Raw genomic sequence first — 23,666 nt, forward strand, 5'->3', positions numbered from 1 at the left:
ATAGGATATCAGCTGTGGGTTTTTATAGACGTCCTTTACAGGCTGAAGAATTTCCTTCTATTCTTGGTTTGTCAGGTCTTTTTACCCTACAAGGGTGCTGAATTCTGGTAAATGCTTTTTCTGCATCTACTGAAATGATCATATGGTTTTTGTCCTTCATGTTATCGACGTGGTGGTAGTACATTAGTTTCCAGGTATTAAGCCAACTTTGCATTCCTGGGATAAATCCCACTTGCTTATGCTATAGAACCCTTCCTATTTCTTGCTGGATTTGGTCTGAAGGTATTTTAGTGAGGATTTTGCATCCATATTTATTAGAGATATTGGTCTATAGTTTTTGGGGGTATTTTTTCTTGTGATATCTTTGGTTTTGGTGGCAGAATAACAGTGGTCTCATTGAATAAGGAAGTGCTGCTCCCTTCTTTTTTTTTTTGGAACAGTGTGTGAAGAATTGGTGTTAATTCTTCTTTAAGTATCAGCCAGTATTCACCAACAAAGCCATCCAGGCCTGAGATTTTCTTAGTAGTGTTTTTTAAAAATTACTGATTCAGCCTCTTTACTTGCTACAGGTTTATTCAGATTCTCTATTTCTTCTTGAATCAGTTTTGGTATTTGTTGCTTTCTAGGAATTTGTTCGTTTAAGTTATCTAATGTGCTGGTATCCAGGTGTTCAGAATATTGAGTTGTAACCTTTTTTACTTCTGTAAGGCAGTAGTAATATCCCCTCTTTCATTCTTGAGTCTTCTCTTTTTCTTGGTTAGTCTTGGGTAAAGGTTTTGCCAATTTTGTTGATCGTTTTCTTTTTTTCAAAGACTCAACTTTTAGCTTTGCTGATTTTCTGTTGTCCTTCTCTATCTTGTAAATTTCCACTCTATATAATTTCCTTCCTTCTGCTTGCTTTGTGTTTAGTTTGCTCTGCTTTTTCTGGTGTTTTAAGGTAAGAAGTCAGGTTACCGATGAAGAGTTATCTTTCTTTCTTAATACAGACGTTCACAATTATAAATCTCCTCTGGGCATCGCTTTAGTTCCATCCTGTAAGTTACAGTATGTTGTATCCTCATTTTCAATCATCTTGAAGTACTTTCTCATTTCTCTTTGGATTTCCTCTTTAACTCATTGGTCATTTAGGAGTGTGTTGTTTAATTTCCACATATTTGTGATTTTTCAAATTTCTGTTATTCATTTCTAATTTTACTCCAGTGTAATCAGAGAACATACATGGTATGAATCCAATCCTTTAACATTTATTGAGGCTTGTTGCATGGCCTAGCCTACGGTCTACCCCGAAGAATGTTCCACGTGCACCTAAGAAGAACGTGCACTGTTGTGCTGGGTGGTGCATTATACGGTGTCTGTCAGGAAGAACTAGTTTAGGGGACTGTTGAAGTCTTTCTTCTCTGTTGATCTTTTGCCTAGTTGTTCATTACTGAAGTCTCCATATTACTGCTGAACTCTCTATTTCTCCCTTCAGTTTTGTCCATTTCTGCATCACGTACTTTGCGGCTCTGCTGTTTGGTGAAGTCACGTAGTTACTGCGGATGGAGCACAACTTCGTTTTGCTTCATTGTCAGCTCTCGCTTTGTGCCATTCTTGTCCAGTGACATTCAACGTGATGCTGTCCATCTCACACTCACTGGATTTTCCTAGCCTGTCCTCAGAATCGGTCTACGCTTGCCAAAGCGCAGCACATGTAACGATCACTTTCTACATTATTACATACTTCTGACAATTAAACTAAGGTCTTTTGCTCTATGATGCACAAAAGGAGGCCAACAGCCATTTGAAAAAACAAACAAAAAAAACAACGAAAAAAAGTTGCCTAATCTACTAATCAGAGCCAATACCACTTGCTACGGTCACTACATTTATCATTTCCTCCAGGTTCCCATCACGTGCTCTGGGGTGAGCAGGTGTCCATGAGGAGGAGAACCTATTCAGTCTTGGGCTCTCTCCCTAACTCCTATCCCAAGCAGGGCTTTCAGCCCAGTTTTTTACAGAAATAGTGACCTGCTCGGACATGGAAACGTTAAGGGCAGCCTGGGCCCAATAAACTGCATAAACCTCTAAACGTAAGGGAGGTAATCAATCCGAACTGGTGCAACCGATCCGAAACTGCTTCAAGTCCCAGGCAAGAGTTCTACCCAGGCCAGGCCAACTGCAACACAAACTAAAGCTATTCTGTAGGGGCCGGAATTAACCTCAGGAGAAGCAAGAACAGAGAAAGCTGTCCCCCTTCACACCGCTGGGTATCTTCACGCAGCTGCCTACTTACGTTCACACTTATCCTGGGGCACTGTCCTGCTCTCGAGAGAACTACTTCTTGAACTCTCAACAGTAGCCTCCTTCCCACCAAGAGGTAGCAAGGTAAAAAAGTAACTCATTATCACCATGCTCCAGTGTCAGCATAAATGACTGCTCATCCCATATAAACAGAAAAAATGGGAACAATTTGGGAAGCTGCCCTAAATGCCACTTCTCCTCTAGAGTTGACTTGATTATTCATATTGCTAAGTTTTCAAAGAAAGACATACTTACGCTTACATCAGATGTAAAAAATATGGTTTGAACTTGTAGGAAATCCAGTGGCAGCACTTTAGTATTTTTCTATAGAACAGATTAAACACTCAGGTATACATTCTACAAAATATAACTTAAGGTCATGGATATAAGAGCAAAATTACAGTTATCATATTAAGCATTAAACTAGAGGTATGCACATGAGATGACTATAAGAACTGGTATAACTTTGAAAGGGTGAAAAAACTCCACTGTTAATTTTGAGAACATGAACAACTGTTCTGAAAAGAACAGAGACAGAATACACATTACAAGCTGCAAAGAATTACCGCCCAGATCACAATGAAAAGAAGGACAGTCGCACTGTGTACATACATCTGCTTGACCTCCTCTCAACTGCGTGCTTGCCAGCCTTCGTGGCCTCCTTTCCCGCGTGCTGCAATTTTGATTGATTCTGCTGATGGTCATTAGACAACTTGCCTCCACTCCTCCTGCCATTCACCACCATGTTCTTGGATTCTCCCAACCACTTCATGCCCACAGACCGCCTGACCCAGGTGCATTGAGTCGCTCTCTTCAGATAGCTTAGAGAGTAATTCCAACGTTCTCTCCTGACAGAAACAAAACATGGAAAACAAAACCGGGAGGTAAATACATAAAAGATCATACTACCCGGACCCCTGAGAAAGATACAAAGTATTACGTCTTTGGTGGTGGGAGCGCAGAGGAGCGGGAGCAGCAGGGCCGCAAGGACGGAGGAACGGGAGCAGCCGAGGCCCAGCCGCCACCGCCGCGGGCCGCCCCACCAAGCACGCCAAGTCCGCGCACGGCACGATCCAAGGCGTGCCACGGCACGGCTCAGGGTCTCCAAGGACAAGCGCGCCCTCAAGTTCATTGAGGAAAGGGTGGGGACACACATCCGTGCCAAGAGGAAGAGAGAGGAGCTGAGCGCCGCCACCCTGGCAGCCATGAATAAGGCGGCAGCCAAGGACTGAACCCCACCCCTCTGTATGTAATAAAGCCTTTTTTGGGGGGGAAAGGTAATTTAGTAACTAACGTTTCCACTCTTTAAAGACCACTTGGCGCCCCAAGCCATCCAGTGTCATGCTGAGGTCTACAGCACCCCCGGACTCTGGAGGGAGCGCACTCTGTCGTGCACATTGCCTGTGCTGTGCACAGAGACTGGGGTATTAGGTGCTCCATGAGTACTTATCTTTCAGACACCAGTAGGACTCACCTTGCACCTTGTTATGCTGGTATGCAGCTCAACAAACTGCTCAAATGACATGTTTCAGTAACAGTATGCTAACTGTGAGTAAACTACAAGGAAGTTCTCTCTTCTGTTAGGAGAAAGCTTAAGAAAAAGTATCTAAGTTAAGTTTTGTCCACAACAGTTTTGTCTTCTGTGGTTAATCTGAAGTCAACAGTCAAGGTATTTCAGGGACTAATATTCAAATATCAAAGTACTGCCCATCATGAACTGTCTGCCTTTACAATCAATAACAACAAAAACTGAGAAATTGTTTTTGCTAATACAGAGATATCTTTCACCATCTGAATTTTAATTAGCTGAATTTGGGAACTGAATGATTTGGATAGCGAGGGATGCTTGTAATTTATAAGGACCTTTGGAAGTAAGGGCATAACGGATTACGTTTTGCTGGTAATGGAATGAGAATAGGGACGTCCATGGCATCACCTCATTATGGAATTATGCTTTAGTATAAATCAGACTAAAAGAGCTCTGGGATAAGAAAGTGCAAACACACAGACCTTTAGAGCTAAAGGGGCTTTAAGATCCCAGTACAACTCCTTCGATTTGTAGATGGAGCCAACACGCCAGAGGCTGAGGTCCCACGCCCCAGGCCACACCATCCGGCTGCGGCAGAGTGAGAACCCAGCACAAGGTCTCTCACTACACCACACAAAGGTCAATTTCCCTTAATTTTTAAAAACACATAGAAAAACACAAATGATATATTATTTTGAAGTACTTCTAGAAACATACACCTGGTCATACCTTTAATGATACCCAACAAAAATACAAAGCATTTTTTTAAAAGCTTTATTTTTTTTTTTTTAAAGATTTTATTTATTTATTCAACAGAGATAGAGACAGCCAGCGAGAGAGGGAACACAAGCAGGGGGAGTGGGAGAGGAAGAAGCAGGCTCTTCGCAGAGGAGCCTGATGTGGGGCTTGATCGCATAACGATGGGATCACGCCCTGAGCCGAAGGCAGACGCTTAACCGCTGTGCCACCCAGGCGCCCCTAAAAGCTTTATTTATTTTAAAGAGCGTGTGCATGTGTGCAAGTGAGGGGAGGGACAGAGGGAGAGAGAGGATCCAAAGCAGACTGACTCCCTGCTCAGCGCGGAGCCCCACACAGGGCTCGTTCCCACAACCCTGAAATCGTGACCTGAGCCGAAACCAAGAGTAGATGCTTAACCAACTGAGCCGCCCAGGCGCCCCGAACTACTTCCGGTATTGTTTTAAACTGGAAAATACTAAAGTTATAACCTGACCTCTTCAAGTCCTCTTCTTTCTCGAGATGCCTATGCTGCTAAGGCAGCAAGCGAAGCCCGCGCCTGGGCACAGACATGACAGGAATCACAGCCACTGCCCACAGCAACCTCCCTACCACCTGCCCTTCCGCCTTTTGCTTCACCCCCTAGTTCTGCACCTTCAGAGGAAAAGAACAAGGAGGAGAAGGTGAAGTGCTTTTGGTCCTTTAGGAAGTCCATCTCAAGAATGCCCTCCTAGAACACACGGTTTAAGGAGCACGACTGAAGATGTGTTTTCAGGACTCAGGAGTCCTAATACCCTTCAACAGCGAGACATAAAATAGAACCACATGGAACAGAAAAGAGCAATGTGGTTTTTAAAGAGAAGAGAGAAAAGAAACAGCAACTCATCTCTCCACAGAGAATCCTGAATTCCAACCACAATCCTCACTCAGAGACAAAAAGCAGAAAACCCATGGATGGAGCCCAGCAACTTCTCCTTAGTAAGCCCCCCATGTGGCTCTGAGGTAAACTCCAGTGTGAGAATCATTGTTCTCCATTACTTACTCATTCACTCGATCATTTGTCAGGGCAAAGAAGAGATGCCAACATTTTAATCTGAGGAAATTATACCTATTGACCTAATTTTTTCCCTCAGAATTAGGAAAAGTTCACCAATAAATCATTTTAGCAGCACACTTCAGCCCAGTTCATGGAACAGAGACTGAGATCCACTCTAACGTACACATAATTTCAACTCAATTGAGGATTAATGAACCATCCAAATTGGAGCAAATTCATAACCCTGAATCTCATTTATATTTCAGTCAACCGATAATATTTTGTTTGAACTTAAATACTAAGGTATCACTCTGTCAGTCACAGAATACGGCTGAATTTCTTTAGTATGAATACACTGCACATGTCTGCATAGATTCTAGCAAAGGTTCCAACACTCTCCACTTGTCCGGATAACAACGGCTGTCATTAAGGCGAAAATCTTTACTTATACTCACAAATGAATTATTTTGTAAAACCAGTGCTAGTGAAGCTATCAGAAATTTGGGAGCTACTTATAAATTTCTAGCTCAAGGGGAGCCTATGTGGCTCAGTCTGATAAGCGTCTCCTTCGCCTCAGGCCATGATCTCAGGGTCCTTGGATCAAGCCCCGAATCGGGCTCTCTGCTCAGTGGGGAGCCTCCTTGTCCCTCTCTCTCTGCCCCTCCTCCTGCTCATGTCTCTCAGATAAGTAAATAAAATCTTTAAAAAAATAAATTTCTAGCTCAAAATGAATGTATATTCTAATTATCTGGTCATTGACGGTTCTGCCCTCCTGCGTGTGGACTCTGTTCCAGTTGGCACGGTTTTTTCCCGTAAGACCACAAGCTGAAAGAACACTTACATATTAAAGGTGGAGATGGAATTTCAAAAGCTAACACAGCCAATACTGTAGCAGACTGTGGAGAAACAGAAGGTGAGGACACTGCGTGGCTAGCAAAGCCTAAAGGCTTCACAGCTCCCACAGAGGTCCCACTCCCAACAGAGGCAAGGGTTCAGTCTCTCTGGCCTGGGACACAGATGGCTCACATAGAAATACCACCATGGTCTTGGCTTGGTTGACAGCGTCTGAGCTAAATGGCCACTAACTATACTTAGAAGCAAAAATTACCTGAAATTTATGCCAAAATTGGCAGAAAAAAAAATTTCGAGAAAGGAGTATTGGCCACTCCTTAAATGGCGTAACAACTACAAAACTTTCTCTGTTCGGATTTCCCAATACAGTTGACCCTTGAACAACATGGGTTTGAACTGTGCGGGTCCACTTCCTTGTGAATTTTTTTTTTAAATAAATACGTACAGCACTATAAATGCATTTTCTCTTATGATTTTCTTAGTAACATCTTCTGTACCTTACATTACTGTAAGAATACAGTATACAATACGTGTAACATACAAAATTTGTGCTAACCATTTATTTTGTCTTGAAGGCTTCTGGTCAACAGTAGGCTGTTAGTAGTTAAGTTTTTAAGGAGTCGAAAGTCGTACATGGAATTCTGACTGCACAGGGGCGTTCAAGGGTCAAGTGTGTAAAAATATCAGGAAAATTATTAGACGGCTACTATACTCCTGAGGATACAGCAAAGAACAAAAACAGCTTTCTGCCCTCATATGTGCTTATATTCCAATGAAGAAATCTCTAGGAAGTAACAAACTAACAAATCAATGCCAGCACCTTGGAGAAAATAAAGCAGTTTCTAAGTGGCACGGAGTGTTTCAGGTGGCGTGGGGCGGGGGGGGAAGCCAGGCAGCAATGGGGAGCGTGCACCAGCAGAGGGCAAGCACAAAGACGGGGGGAGAAAAGCAGTGGGTGTGCAGGCACACGGTGCCTAGTGTGGCTGTGGCAGGGTGAGTGGGGCGGGAGGTCAGCCCGGCTGACAGAACATGTAACAGAGGGCCTCAAAGCCACTGCTGAGACCGGACATGAACTCTCAGGGAGATGGAAAGCGGGAATGATGTGGTCCAAGTTACCATTTTAAAGGCCCATGCTTGGGACGCCTGGGTGGCTCAGTCGGTGAAGCGGCTGCCTTCTGCTCAGGTCATGATCCCAGGGTCCTGGGATCGAGTTCTGCATCGGGCTCCTTGCTCAGGGGGGAGCCTGCTTCTCCCTCTGCTGCCTCTCCCCCCTGCCTGTGCTCTCTTGCTCTGACAAACATAAAATCTTTAAAAAAATAAAAATAATAAAAAAAATAAAGGCCCATGCTAGCTGTTTGCTACGTGGAGAAAAGCTCACAAATAAATGCTTTTAAAAAACAGCAGCTCTCATGCCACTACGAGTAACTGGGGAACGTGAGAGAAAGCACCAGTTAAGAGGCCACTGCGCTGAGCCAGAGGATGCTGGTGGCTCGGAGCAGCGCAGGTGGCGAGAGTAGCTGGTTTCGAGATCTCTTCTGAAGATTCAAGGATAGACAGGATCTTTGAAAGAAAGAGGACTCTGATGTGCCTCCAAATTCAAGTAAGCTTTTTACAGAGGTGCAAAGACTACAGGAAGCTCAGGTCTTGGCAGGGGTCGGTGCACGAGTTTGGTTTTGGTCCTGTGTGAGACGCCCGGTAGAGACCAAGCGGAGACGCTGAATGGGCTGCCGGATCCAAGGGCCTGGGTCCCGGTCAGGTGGTCAGAGCACTAATGGGATGAGATGACATCACCCAGGGGTGAGTACAGATGAAAGAAGTCTAAGGATAGAGGGGCAGCCCTCGAGACCCGGAATCAGCAGCCAAGGATACCGAAAGGGGCAGCTAGGGAGGGAGGAGGAGAAGCAAGAGCAAACGGGGATCAGCGCTTCAGGAAGGCAGGGACCCACTTGGGCACGGGCTGCGGATGTTCACGAGGCCAAGTTCTCTCTCAGGAGCTGAAGCTCGCGGACAGGACGGGCCACTGATGATCTGTGAGAATGATGGAGAACTTCTAAAATGGATGTGATGTCTTGAAAGACGGGCTTGTGGGGAAAGATTTAGATGGCAGAGAGGAATGTAAGGAATAATAAATAGAGTCCCAAGGTCTAGGTCGTTTGTTTCAAATTAGAGGAGAAAACCGCACGTGACCGAAAGGACACATGTAAATTAAACTCAGAGGACAGGGATGATGGGAAGGGGTTAATTTGAGAATGGCATCCCTTCGGAGAGTTTCTAAGGATCTTTAAAAAAAAAAAAAAAGTCCCCCCCCACCACATCAGCAGGGAGCCTGCTTCTCCCTCTCCCACTCCCTGCTCCCCGTGCTCGTGCTCTCTCGCTTGCTCTCTTTCTCAGACAAAATAAAATCTTAAAAAGAAGAGTTTTTAAAAGAACAGAGTAGTTTTCTACTGGAGTGACAAAAACCACCTGAGTGTAAGAGGGTGGAGTTCCTGAGGGCACTGCGCAGGCTCTGCTCCCTCTATTTTTTTTTTTTTTTAAAGATTTTATTTATTTATTCAACAGAGATAGAGACAGCCAGCGAGAGAGGGAACACAGCAGGGGAGTGGGAGAGGAAGAAGCAGGCTCACAGCGGAAGAGCCTGACGTGGGACTTGATCCCATAACGCCAGGATCACGCCCTGAGCCGAAGGCAGACGCTTAACCGCTGTGCCACCCAGGCGCCCCTCTGCTCCCTCTCTTTTTATGAGTGTTCCCAAGAACGATGCAAGCGGGCTCTGAGGAAACACGGCTGTGCCAACGCTCCGGGACAGGCAGCACCAGTCCCCCAAGGCTCACCCACTCTGAAGTCAACAGGAAAGGAGGATTCACCTCATGCGGCTTCACTGGACCAACAGGTGGGGAAGGAAGCACCTACTTCAGATTCTACCATCAAACATAAATTTTAAAAAGGGCAGGCAATTTGTGATTATACAAAACATACTTGAAAACCGCTAAACTAAGAGTTGCACTTAAAGAGGAAAATGCTTAAAGATTTAGAGCTGTATTTAAAGAGGAAACTTTTTATATAATAATACCATAACTAAGGTAGGAGGCGCGCACACATACCACCACCACGCAGTCCCAATCACCAACAGCATTCCTCGTCTTCGGGGAACTGGGATTAAAATTTTAAAAAATTCCCGCCCCAAATGTTTACTATTTATAATCAGGAAAAAACAAAAAACAAAACCAAAAAACCTGCTGACACTTGAAAATTTTTCAAAGGAAGCACAGAGCTGTTTCATAGAAACTGTGCTTGGCTCCTGTCAAGTGCCTGCACTGTTCCCAGCAGTGACAGATCCTCAACAAAGGTCAAGGTCCTTCTCTCCTCCCACTGTCCCTCCGTGGACACACGGGGGGTTGTAAACTGTTTAGTGACTTTTGACTTAACTGCTCATGCCCATTTCGAAAACTCTGGTTCTAATCCTTTCCTATTTAAAGCTCTTGTACGTTTCCTGCTGAATGTCTTAAACACAAACCAGGATTTTAAAAACTGTGTCAGAAAAATGAAAACATTGGGAAGCCTGGGTGGCACAGCGGTTAAGCATTTGCCTTCGGCTCAGGGCGTGATCCCGGCGTTATGGGATCGAGCCCCACATCAGGCTCCTCCGCTATAAGCCTGCTTCTTCCTCTCCCACTCCCCCTGCTTGTGTTCCCTCTCTCGCTGGCTGTCTCTATCTCTGTTGAATAAATAAATAAAATCTTTAAAAAAAAAAAAAAGAAAAGAAAAATGAAAACACTGATTCCAAAAGAATCAAGAATTTTGATATAATTCCTGTGATATTACCAAGAATTCTCTAACCAGTTTACATGTTGAACTTGTCTCAGTTTATCTTAGAGAAATTACCCAGTGGCAAAGAAACAAGTTCCAAGGGGCTGAGAAGGTAGCACACATTTTAAAAAAGCAGGCTCTAGCTTGCTGGAGGACTTTTGGAAAACTTCACCGAGAAAAAGCAGAGCAAACACTTTTCAAGTGATTCAGCTACAATATGCTGAGAAAACAATTCAAAACACCAAATGGTTAACAGTATTATCTCTGGAGAATGAGATCAGGAGCAATTTTTGTGTTACGTGGTATATTTTTCACGAGGTTCAACTTTTCAAAATGAGCATATATTACTTTTATAATAAAAATTTAAACATATAAAAATGAAAATAAAACAGACATCATAAAAATCCTTACACATCATTCTTATGTAAGTTAAAGCCAATTTCTAAAACCTTAAATACAGTAATTCAAACATCAGGGAAGTCAAATGTCACTGAAATACTTCCACACGTTTCTGATGCTTTTGCTTGTGGACTGGCTCTGCGATGCTCAAGTGCCACGATCCCAGACTCCCTGGAGCTTTATATTTACAATAAGCACAAGGAAGACAAACACAAAGAGTATAAAAATGAAAGAAAGCACTATCCAAAGAGGAGACAAAAAACAAACACACCCCCCGCCAAAGGAACAAAAGCGCCCACACTGGACCAGGAGTGACTGCACAGGCTAGGGTCAGTGCCAACAATGTCCCACCAATGAAGTAAAAATCCAATTTCCATTCTAGGCTCACACGCCTGGCCTATATGCAATAGCAAAAACAGAGTATTTGGAAATTGTTACGAACTACCATTAACAGACCCTATTTTGCTGGTGCCTATAAAGGTCTCGCATGACCCAGCCCTGCCCCCTCTCCCCTCGCTCCAGCTACAACTCCAGACAGCCCAGTTCTCATCTGCCTAGTGTGCTAGGCGTGTTCCCTACACAGGGCCTTTGTACTTAGGATGCCGTCAAGCTGCCCACCAGCCCCCCCCATCCCAGTCCTCCATCCCACAGACCGCCTGGTTATACGCTTTCCCTTTCGTGGTGCTTAGTGTAACTGTACGCACTTCTTCATGTAATTACTTGATGATACTCAGCTTCCCCACTGCAGCGTGTGCTAAGGTGCACTTCCGTATCACTGGAGCCTAGCACAAGGCCCAACACATCACAGGTCCATTCATATCACATCCCCCTTCTAGCTGCAAACCTCACTGCTACATATAAGCCCAACTGGTGATTAGTTCTTTCTCTTCAATCTAAAGTTACAAAAGGACTCTACGATAATATGTCAAGGAATCGCAAATCAGTCTTTATCAATGATTATGCCAAGTCCATCTGTAATCAAGATATATCCAAGGTTCCATGGAACCCTAGAATAATTCATACTGTCAGGCCAATATAAGAAGCCCCGTGAAGCTATCAGAGGCACTTGTGGTCAATATCCCGTATTGCAGGGGCGCCTGGGTGGCTTAGTCGTTAAGCATCTGCCTTGGCTCAGGGCGTGAACCTGGCGTTCTGGGATCGAGCCCCACATCAGGCTCCTTCGCTGGAAGCCTGCTTCTTCCTCTCCCACTCCCCCTACTTGTGTTCCCTCTCTCACTGGCTGTCTCTATCTCTGTCAAATAAATAAATTAATTAATTTTTAAAAAATCCCGTATTGCAATACAGTAAGACTGTAATACACCTTGACAAGACAGTTCCTCACTTGCCAGTTTATTAGACGACAACCATGAATTCACGATCACACCTGTAACCTTACAACCTGCTCCTATAAATACTGTCAGAAGTGTCACTGGGGGGGCGCCTGGGGTGCTCAGCCGTTAAGCGTCTGCCTTCGGCTCAGGTCATGATCTCAGGGTCCTGGGATCGAGCTCACATCGGGCTCCCTGCTCGGCGGGAAGCCTGCTTCTTCCTCTCCCACTCCCCTTCCTTGTGTTCCCTCTCTCGCTGTCGATCTCTGTCAAATAAATAAATAAAATCTTTAAAAAAGAAAGAAAGAGAGAAAGAAAGAAAGAGAGAGAAAGATTGATCATTGGAGAAGCTGATGACTAAGTATCGCTGCTGCTTTCTTTTCCAGCTTTGGTAGAGTCAAACTCATCAAGCATTTTGCTTCAACTGATTTAACAGCCTCGCCAAGCTGCCTCAGGTGGTAAAGCCCCATCGGACCCAGAGAGAGATGGCACCTGACTCACAGCAGTTTCCCACAATACTTAGTAAGATATGGCTAAAGATAAAATCCAAGATGAAATGATGGCCAGAGCAAGCACTGCTATCATGCGGAACTGGTCGTGCTAACTGCTCCAAAGGAGACTGTAGAGGCTGAAAAATGGTCCTCAAAGATCTCCGGTCCTAAGCCAGAACTCGTGAATATTAGCTTCTAAGGAAAAGGGTCTTTGGAGAGGTGATTTCAATTATGGATTTTGAGATGACACAGGTTATCTGAGTGGGCTCTAAATGCTATCACAAGAGACCTTATGAGAGCGGAAGAAGGAGTTTTGACACCACACACCCAAGACAAGGAGAGTCGAGGGCTGCAGTGACGCGGCCACCAGCGAAGGAACGCCACAGCAGAAGCCGGCAGAGGCAAGGAACGGGTTCTCTCCCATGGCCTCCAGGGGGAGCCCTACCACACCTTGACTATGGCCCAGTGAAACAGATGGTGAACCTCGGGCCTGCCCAACTTAGAATACACCTCTGCTGTTTGAGGCCACCAAATTTGGAGTAATTTGTCACAGCAGCCACAGGCAACTAATACAGAGACCATGACAAAGTAAACCAAGGTGAAAATGCTTTACAGTTACCAAACCCCCAAAACACATTAAATTTCAATGTATCACAGGAAAAACTCTTAAACTTTGAAAAGTTGTTTTAAATATACTTTTAAAAAAGGTCATTTCCCCCTTCAACTGCAGGTGTGAACCGCGGCTACAAAGAGAGCTATACGGATTTTGAAGATAAAGCTGGCATCTCAATTACCCATTTAATTGCTTTAACCCCAGATAACCAAGACCTTCCATAGAAGTGTTATGATCGAACATTCTTATATTGATATGAAAATTTTACAATAAAAATGAAAACTAAACCCCTCAGGGTTTCTCATTTAGCAGAACACTTGAAACAACAAAACATGCACTACTGGTTAAGTCCACGATCAGACATTACAACACCTAAGCCCACTGATCTGCAACTGGGCATGCAAGAAACTCCCCCCTAACTGTCTCAGGACAAAAAATATTGATTCGCGGTTCCTTATTTATGCAGTAATGTCCAATATTCATCCAATATGTATCACAACAAAGAATTTGATATAAGAAAGATTTGTCTTCAATTGTCTTGGTAGGTATTTCCAAAATAAAGGTTTTAGCTGATGTGGTTGTTGGGAGAAATTCTGCAAAAACAAAACAAAACAACCTGCTTCCCCATCTCTCCACATCTGATCCACCTGCTTACCTAGTAGTGCCCATAAATAAAATCAAGGATGCTTCCTTTGTTACTCCTGACACCCCCACAGCATTTTACTTTTCTATAAACAGATGCCACCTAGTGTCAAAAGTCCATAAGTACAGCCCACAGTTCCTCAGAAGTTGCGAGGTAAGCAGAACAAAGAACAATTTTTTTTACTGGCCAAAGACATGGATGAGAAAAAACTTCCAAAAGGTGATTCTTGGGCTGGGTCATCAAGGCCAAGACCAAGTCTGCTGGGTGACAGACTGCAGGAGGCAGCGCACACGGCATTCAGAATGGGGCTCTGGACGGAGTCAGTGCACCCGGGTTCCACTCTGACCCCATTCATTACTCCCTAGCAGTGCCACCGTGGATTCACAGTACAGTCATTTAACCCCACAAATGCCTCGTAAGTGAAATGAAAACAGGACCGACCTCCTCGGTTTGGCACATGGATCAAATGAGCAGAAATAGCTAATAAAGATCTCCAGGTGTCCCCTCCTCAAGTGACGAAGGCGGAAACAGAAGGTCAGATACGTTGGGAGATGCACTGTTCACAAAACTTAAAACGATCAAGTAGAAACTTCCCCTCCATTCCTTATCCTACCATAACTCTCCCAAGAAAACAATCACATCACGATTTCCATTGAAAAGAGTACACATTTTCAAGAGAATAAAAGGACTGGGGTGCTAATTTATGATAGAAACCTAAGATCAGCTTTGCTTTACCTAAGATCAGCTTTGCTTTTCCTACTGCTCCTGAAGAAATGTGGCTTCCGGCAAAAATGTAGAATTAAAAATCACACCAAACTACACACCTCACACATCAACATCCAGCGGGATTACAGACTTTGTTACAGTGCAAGTTAGCCCGTTGTGTTTCTGGTAAGACTTTTTTTTTTCCTTACGGTAACTCCAATTTTTTTTTTCTTTTTAAAATTTTAAGTAATCTCTACACCCAGCGTGGGGCTTGAACTCACCACCCCGAGATCAAGAGTCTCACGCTCCACCGACTGCACCAGCTGGGCGCCCAACTTTAACTCCACTTTTATTTTACTTTATTTTTTTTTTAAAGATTTTATTTATTTATTTGACAGAAATAGAGACAGCCAGCGAGAGAGGGAACACAAGCAGGGGGAGTGGGAGAGGAAGAAGCAGGCTCACAGCGGAGGAGCCTGATGTGGGGCTCGATCCCGGAACGCCAGGATCACGTCCTGAGCCGAAGGCAGACTGCGCCACCCAGGAGCCCCTAACTCCACTTTTAAAACAATAAATAATAGTTCCTCCGTTCATTTACCATTTAATTCTCACACCCTGTAAAGTATGTACTTTTTTTTTCTTGGTTATACAGAGGGAAGGTGGCAGGATTTGCTCACTTATACTCTATAAAGGATCCTACTGCTGAAAAAGCATGTGGATGGAGGTGACAGAAGCTCAAATGCAACAGTAGCAGGGAGAGGGTGAGACAGAGGAAAAGTTCTGGTGTTTCAAAGAGAAGGTTGGCAAGACTTGGCAACAAATCAGACGCAGGTGGTGAGGGACAGAAGGGAATTTAAGATGGGTCAGAAGTCTCTAGGTGGGGAGACTGCGAGATTGCCACGAACTACAGAAGAAACAGGTTTGCAGGAAAGATGAGAAAGATAACATCTGCTGAATTTGAGGGGGGGGGTTCACAACCCAGGAAGCTGTCCAAGACATCAGAACTCACAAGAGAAGTGGGGGTTGTGAAGACAGCAACACTAACAAAACGACTTTACAGTTTACCAAGCGTTTCAACATTATCTCAATTCAGAGAATCACAGAACTGCAAACAAAAAGTCTTAGATTAAAAGAAACAGGCTCAGGAATCCCTGCCTGCCCCAAGTAATTCACTCCTCCTGACAAGATAATATGCTACCAAGACACGAAAGCGAAGGAAAAAAAAAATGTTGAGCTTTCTCATGGGCTGTTAGTGGAAGGAACGGGGGGGGAGGGAAGAGAGAAGGAAATACATGGGGCAAGAAGCACGCACAGGGAGAGAGACGGAGGTCCTGCAGACAGTGTGCAACACACAGCTAAGGAAACATCTGCTCAAGACGGGAGGGGAGAACTGAGTATGGCAGAGGTGACCTGGCAGTCCCGCACAGGACAGAGAGACAGCTCTGAGTTCTCAGTTCCCAGGCACCATTTTCACAGCCTCGCTCTTGCCAGCATCCCAGAACTGTGCCTTGACGTGCATCCTGCTGTTTACCCCAGCACAGCCCTTTAATCATATACTGTACATTCAACGTATGTGTCAACGTGGAGCAAAAACATCGAGTTCTCTCACGTGTACTTTATATACAATAAAAGTAGTAAACGCGTACAATAACATACACAATACCACTGCTAGCTATCACTCCCATTTTACAAATGAGAGCAAGTCTTAGAGAATTAGAAACACATTAAGCTGAGGCTGGGTTGAGAGCCTGTACACTCCTGACACTATGAAGAAAGTGATACAATCCTGACACAAACAAAATTTTAAACATACTTTGACCCATATTTGAAGAGTGAGACCCTAGAACAAAAGTGGCATGGTTCCTAATTTCATGGAACTCAGAGGATAGCTGGGAAGAGAAACAACCCTAATAAGTATGGAACTACAAATTCTGGTAAGAGATTTAAAGGAAACAAATAGTATAGAGAGAATCATGTGGGAACAGACTACATTGGACGACCAGGGAAAAGAAATAAAAAGCACAAATACAGAAAAAAAATCACCCCTCTTTTGGGGGGAGGGTGTCAAAAACACTCCTGGTATCTATCTACATCAAACAAGTATCTTCTGAGGCAACTGGCTTTGTCTAAATCCTCTTGGACCCTGAGTGAGGTCTGTTTTTGTTTCTCTTTTGAAGGGGGGAGAGGAGGTTTCCATATGGCCTCTCTAGCCCCAGACTCCACTGGTTCACTGGCTGAAGGATCAGGCCGCCCTTTACTCTTCAGTGGGGGGAACTCCGTCTTCCTAAGAGTAGGTTGGTTCTCTTGCTAAAAACACATATCCCTCCACATCATGCAACACAGGCACTTCCTTGAAAATAAAAATACCCCTCAGAGGGGCGCCTGGGTGGCGCAGGCGTTAAGCGTCTGCCTTCGGCTCAGGGCGCGATCCCAGAGTTCTGGGATCGAGCCCCACATCAGGCTCTTCCTCTGGGAGCCTGCTTCTTCCTCTCCCACTCCCCCTGCCTGTGTTCCCTCTCTCACTGGCTGTCTCTTTGTCAAATAAATAAAAATAAAATCTTAAAAAAAAATACCCCTCAGAGATCATTACACTGTACAGCTACTGCAACCTTGTTCTACAAATCAGACAGACAAAATGAATCATTCTGCAGACCGAGAATCCAGTATTTATCAAGAACCTACTGGGAGCCATCGGGCACTGTTCGTGGTGCTGGAATATTGTTGCATCTACGGAACGCTAGAGGGCGCGTGTGAACTTCAGCTTTCAGGAAAATCGGGCATGGCTACTAGAGTGGGAGCCCTTGCGTGTCCAAAGGGAAGGCTGTGAAAACCGGCTATCTGAAGAACAGGGCAGAAAGGTGCAGAGTGGAAAGCAGGATGACCCTTCACTGAAGGGACCTTCTGCCTGAGACCTGAGAGGCAATCTCAGTGCCATCAGAGATCTGCTGGGCAGGACTTCTTTTTTTTTTTTAATAAAGATTTTATTTATTTATTTGACAGAGAAAGAGACAGCGAGAGAGGAAACACAAGCAGGGGGAGTGGGAGAGGGAGAAGCAGGCTACCAGCTGAGCAGGGAGCCCAATGTGGGGCTCGATCCCAGAACGCTGGGATCATGATCTGAGCTGAAGGCAGACGCTTAACAACTGAGCCACCCAGGCGCCCCTGGTGGGCAGGACTTCTGATAAAGATGCTCAAGTTGAAACCACAGGTGTTTGTTTCACCCTGACACATCAGTGAGGGTTCATCTGCTTGGCAACCCTATGAGGTTGGTGACACAGGCATTAGCACTACATGTGAGATGGCTAAAGCTCAGAAATAAAGTTCCTCCCTGAAGCCAAACTGCTATTCAGTGGTAAGGCTGGGTCTAACCCTCTAGCGCTCAAACTGAAGTCTGGGGTTTACTCCAATACTTGAGCCGCATGGGCATCACCTGTAAATAAAAAGACTTATCACTAGGGAATGCTCCCTTGGTCTATTTACTTCTTCTTTAGCGTACTATTATTAATACAGAAAAGAGAGACATCTAGTAGAGATGGAACTGACAAGTGGGAGCCATACAGAAGTAGGAGCCATTAAGCTTTCGGGGCCATTAACATACTCGAGCCTCTCCATTCTAAAACCCAACTGATGGTGAGCTACAGCAATTCAGAAAAAGGGAGGGAAAACTACACAGGACATATAGATGAACCATGTATACTAATTAGAGAGAGGTCAAAATATTGAAACATCTCTTAGAAGTGAGGAAACAGGGTGGCAATTAAGTGTAAACGATAAAATATAATTTAGAATTGGAAGTGATCTCCGAGATTACAGCTCGGTTGTAGAAGGTGAGGCTTGGCCCCGCGTCTTACATAGATAATGACAGAGCAGACCGGAACCCAGGTGTTGATTCTTACTCCAATGGTCCTTCATCCAGCTCCAGAATTACATGTAATGGAGTCATCACTGCATACAACCCTAGAAGGCTGTGTGGTTTGAGTATGTCTCACACAGACATCAGACAGCCCCAAATCTGGCTGGCAGAGGCGGGAGCCAGAGGCAGTAAGTGACCAAACTGGTCCTTTGGCACGATGGATGCAAAACTGTGAAGCCAAACATAATTTCGAGCCATCAATGGCTATGGAAATCAGTGATTTCTTCTCTCCTGTGAGAATATCTTAGGATACAAACAGTTCCTGGTGCCATCACCAGCTCTATGAAGATAATACATCCACTCTGTCTTCAAGCAGTACAGAGGACAAAAAAGAAAAAAAAAAAGGTTTGGTTTGGTTTTGTTAAAGCTAACATTAGGCATTACCATGGCTTTACAAAAATAAGGTTATGAGTCTTTCCTGTACAGATGGACTCTCTCCATGGCATTCCTTTAAAATAGTAAAATCCTGTAATGCAGATAAATTAAGTTATCCATGACTAAAATTTAAGAATATGTCTGTTGAAACAAAATGTGTTTGTAAATGACAAGTGCTTTATTTGAGTAGGACAAAAAGAAACTCCGATCACAATAAATACAGGGTTAGATACTGGTCAGGCATAACCTTTCCTCTCAGACGACACTTCAAATTATGGGGGAGAAAAAGGGACTATAGTAATAACTAAAGTAAAAGCAGATTTGTAAAGGGTTTTTTGGGGGAGGGGTGATATAGAGTTGGGAGAAAAAATTTAAAGAAAGCTGTTAAACTTTCCCTCATTAAAAATCCTTTAGACAAAGACCTAGAGTACTCACTCCCTACTGTTTGCTAGGACCCCCTCCTTGTACAGCACGTTCAATGGAACTCAGCCATTAAAACTTCAGGGCTTAACTCATATTTCAAACTTAAGAGCTCCAAATAGAAAGCAGTTTTATGAGTTCAAAGTTGGCAGTCTATCCAAGAAATTACTTTTCAAATCACTGCGTTCTAATACTTAGAACACCCTAATGATTATAATTTCAAGTGCATTAGCTAATTTTAATTTTATCTTGTAATAATTTGAGCTTGTGCTTCTTATAGCAATTAAACCCATTTCCTACACCAAGACATGTCAGTAAAATAAGTTTTTGCCCCCAAAATAACTAAAAATCAGACTGAAAAATTCCGTTACATCCTATATAGAAAACTTCTCTCTACTGCATTCGGCTGTATCTGAGCTAGAACTACCCCATGGTCTCTCCTCGCATTCACTTAGTGCATCTATGTAACCAGCACTGTGTCACAGCGGAGCAAGGATACAGGGTCCCTGCATGGAAAACTCAACAATTACAGTGTTCTAGGGCTAACACATAACAGAGCCCCGCAACTCTTGCTCCATGGAGAAGGATTTTGGTGAGTGGAGAAAAAGTAAAGCTAATATATGGTAGGCAAGAGTACAAAATAATGGAATCCACATGGTTTATCCGAAAGGATTTGCTCTCACAAGCCATGGGAAGGACATTTCTGTGGACAGGGAGCTGTGCCGATGGCACACATGTTTTTGCAACACAACTGGGCCACATACTCATGTCCTACGTAGAGAAAAATCAGATTCGATCCCAGATTTATATGACCCAAGGGAAAAACAACACATCAACATCCCCACCCACAAAACTCTTTGCTCAAACACACAAACAGCCTGTGACCACTTCCTTCACGTCATATTCTGCTATACGACCCAACCCTCCTCCGGAGCCTCCCCCCAGTACGCCCACTGCTATCTGGTTCAAGCACAGACAGCAGTTCAATGTGTCTGAGAATATGGATGAACATACATACGGGCAGGAGAGCACTTGGAAATTACTGTGAGAGAGTCTGGTTTCAAAGTTCATGGGTACAAAATTGAGCCCTTCTCACCTCCTTAAGACTAAGTACCCATAATACTCCTTTCACTCTCAAGCTAAGTTGCTTTGTTAATAACAACGTTTTAAAATAACATTAGAATGGACATATTTCAAAACACCAAATACAAGCTATGAAGCTCCGTAACTTGGAGATTAACAAGTTCACTTCCATCAAATGCCTACTGAGCAGCTACTCTGCACCGGCCGAGGCAGAGGAAATAAGAATCCAACAAGTTCACATGAAAGCTGAAGGGATGGACAAACAACCAAATATAATACCAAGTAACAATTGCTCAGGGAACATAGAGGAAGTGTGCATCCTCCAGAGTGGGCCAGTCTTTGCAGGTAACTTTCTCTCTGGGCCTTTCTGAAGGATGGGGGGCGGGCAGGGGGCAGAAGGTGGCTAGGAATGCTGAGCAGAATGTGACCAAAAGGTGCCAGGCATGAGAAGCTCATTGCGCTAGAGCCTGGGAAAAGGAGAGTAGAATGTAGAATGTTTAAAGTTTAAAAACTGGAAAATGGGCCGGGAGTTCCCCCACATGCTGGGATTAAAGCGTTTGTGGACTTTATTCTTGGAATATAGGGAACCCCGACAGTGACGAGGCCACACCCGTGTTTCAAGAAGCCAAACGTTCGGCTACAAAGTAAACTTGTGTCCACAGCCAAGTAACTCTTTAGGTACGTTCCTCAGATATACAAGTCACCGGCGATTATTTCAGGCGAAAATTATTTCCCCCGACCTTTTCGAAATATTTACGCTTTTACTACTAATCATCAAAAGTTACAGCGGTGTTCTCGAGTTCTCGATACCAAAACTAAAGGAAAAAGTTCCAGCTGGCAACTGCTTCCTCCGATGATCCTACACAGCAGTGTTCCGACCACGTTTAACGATACTTCTATAAAGCTTAAAAGTAGCTTAAATCTAAAAAGGTCCTGATGAAAAGTCACAATCACGACCGACCACTTCATCTACCCACTACTCTACGTAAGACCTCGTCGCGAGACTGAATTTCACTTGGCAAGTTTCTAAAAACCACTTTCAAAGAACACACGTTCACCTCCTTAGTCATCCCAGTTTCCCCCACTCGACGGGTCGGAACTGATAGTTCCTGAACGGGGTCGAAGGAGCCCAAAGAGAGAGAGAGTCAATTTCTCGGGTCCAACGTGCTGCTACACCACTCTCGCAAGTTGGATCCCGTTGTCACCACGAAAACACGGTCGTCCCCCCTACCCCCGCCCTCCACAGGTGGGAACGACGCCGATACCCATCACCTCTGGGTGTGCAGAAGGACAACCGCCACTCTACGAGGACGGCCGGGGACCGAGGGGGCCCGGGGCGAGGGAGGCGAGCCGCGGCCTGAGGCCGGCGCCGCTGTCAGGGGAGGGACGGGGAGGGTGGGGGACGGGCCCCGGAGGAGACCTGGAACGAGGCTCGAGCCCAAACAAAAACAAGCCTTAGTGGAGCGCGGCAGAGATAGCAGATTGGGCGAGCCCGATCACGGCTGCCCATTGGAGAAGAGGGAAAACAGAGTCCCCCAATCGCGAGCGCCGGGGCTGCTCCCCTCGTGCGGCCGCGGGCCGCCCCGGCGCTTCCCGGCCCCGCGCTGCCCGGCGGCCGCTACCGCTCCCTTCCGGCGGCGGCGCCCACTGCAGGGCCCGCGCCCCCGCCCCCGCCGCCGCCGCCGCCCGCCGCCGGGCCCGCTGCCGCGCCGCGCCCCTCCCCCGGCCGCCACCCCCGCGCTCCGGCCCCGGCCCCGCCCGGCCCGGCGCCCCGCTCCCGCCGGCCCGCCCCCAGCCCGCCGCCGCCGCCGCCCGGCGCCCGCACGCCCGCGCCGCGCCCGCCCCCCGCTCACCGCCGGGCGCTGCCCGCTCCTCCTCTGGGCGCAGCGCGGCCCCGCGGCCCGGCCGCTGCGCTGGGGGTCCGCGCTGCCGGGCGGCACTTCCCCGGCCCCCAAGAAAATTAATCACCAAAAAATAATTCCCGAGAAAAATGGAGAGTAAAATCCAAGATGGCGGCGCCGGCCGCAGCACCGCCCGCTCCATCCGCTGTCGGGAAATAAGTCCCAGCCGCGGCCGGAGCCCCCCGCCCCCACCGCGCCGCGCCCCCGCGTCCCCGCGCCCGGCCTCACCTCGCCTCTCGCGCGGCCGCGGCGTCCCAAAGGCCGCCTTCGCCGGGGGTCCGCGTCCCGTGTCCTGGCGCCGCGCGCGCCGCCTCCGGTGTCCGGGCGCCCTCACCTCATAGCCCCGGAGCCTCGCCTCCCGCACCGCAGACGCGTCGCCGCCCCCGGTGAGCCGTCCGGACGCCGCCCGGGATCGGTGGAAGGACACGAAAACGAGTGCCCTCGGCCGGGCGGAGGGACACCACGCCGGCTCGCGCCACCCCTGCTGCCTCTGTTGCTTTTACGGGACTCGCGGGGGGGGCGGGGGAGGCGGAGAAACACGGGAAAGAAACGAGTTCCTCGCTGGGTGCTCCCGGCCGCGGAGGGACAAAAAGCGAATTTGGGGAGAGCCGAGAAGAGCCGTCGCCTCGCGTCGCCCGCGGCGGAGGGATCCGCGCTGAGGGTCGGCAGGGATCCCTCCGCCCCTCGCTGCCCTTTAAATCGCGGCTGGAGGCGGCGTCGCCGCGCGCCCCTCGGGCGCCACCCCGGCTCCGTCCGGGTCTTTAGTGCAGCTGCACCCGCGGGGGACGGCTTCCCGAACCTGGACTGGGGGCAGCGCCGGGGGACGGGCGGGCTCCTCGCCCGCTGCGCGTGTGCCGGTGGAGCCGAGGGGAGGTGGCCCACGGAGGCGAGCTTCTTTGTTGTGGGAGTGGGTGTCGTTGGAGCGGATACACCCCTACAGACCTTGTGGGCTGCCCGAGCATTCCGCCGCGTAGAGTGGGAGGGAGGGAGGGAAGGAGGAGGAGGGAGCGTGCACTCACCGGGCACTGGCTTCCCGGTGTCAGCCGGCCATCCCTTGAGCACCTACTGTGTGCCTGCTGGGCTTTCCGAGAAACTGGGCTACTTCCGCTTCCCTTCCTCGTTGGGCAGTGCCAGCGCCAGAGATGCAGCCGCACCCCCGCCCAGGACCTGGGGCAGGTGCGGAAGATGCCTAGGGTCTGGCACGCTCCAGGTGCTGAGCTGTGGGAAGAGGGCGAAGCGTGCGAAGCACCGCCCTTTGGGTCCTGCAGTCTGTTAATAATGACTACAAAATAACAATAATGAGAGTAACGTGTATACAGTCTTTACTGCATGGTGGGCACGCTTCTCAGGGTTTTGGTGCCGTATCTCATCGACTCTTCACAACTACCGCCAGGAGGTGGGGACCGTTGTGGTTCTTCCTTACACGTAGGGAAACTGAGGCAGAGAAGTTAGGCGACCCCTAGGACACCTAGTCAAGGCTTGAGCCAGAGCCCTTATCCAGTACTCTGGTGAAAAATGAAGACCTCCAGAAGTCAAGTTGCCACAGAGGTCAGATGC

At 46.8% G+C, this 23,666-nt stretch overlaps 1 protein-coding gene across 6 annotated transcripts in view; it reads right to left on the reverse strand.

The window, feature by feature from the left end:
- The window catches only part of KMT5B (lysine methyltransferase 5B), a 54,122-nt gene extending 30,741 nt beyond the window's left edge, over window positions 1–23,381 (reverse strand). The window contains exons 1-2 of one of the 6 annotated variants that reach the window (XM_040639553.1): window positions 23,129–23,381; window positions 2,893–3,128 (exon numbers count right to left, since the gene is read on the reverse strand). In XM_040639553.1, coding sequence (XP_040495487.1) covers window positions 2,893–3,052 — 160 coding nt within the window. In that variant the 5' untranslated portion in view covers window positions 3,053–3,128; window positions 23,129–23,381. Of the gene's footprint in view, window positions 1–2,892; window positions 3,129–7,547; window positions 8,969–22,061; window positions 22,201–22,337; window positions 22,486–23,128 lie in introns of those variants that run through there. The other 5 variants (XM_040639551.1, XM_040639552.1, XM_040639555.1 and 2 more) reach the window with 5 other exon arrangements.
- Between the last annotated feature and the right edge of the window lie 285 nt (window positions 23,382–23,666).

This window comes from Ursus maritimus, unplaced genomic scaffold (genome assembly GCF_017311325.1).
Source record: "Ursus maritimus isolate PB19 unplaced genomic scaffold, ASM1731132v1 scaffold_23, whole genome shotgun sequence".
Classification (NCBI taxonomy): Eukaryota; Metazoa; Chordata; class Mammalia; order Carnivora; family Ursidae; genus Ursus; species Ursus maritimus.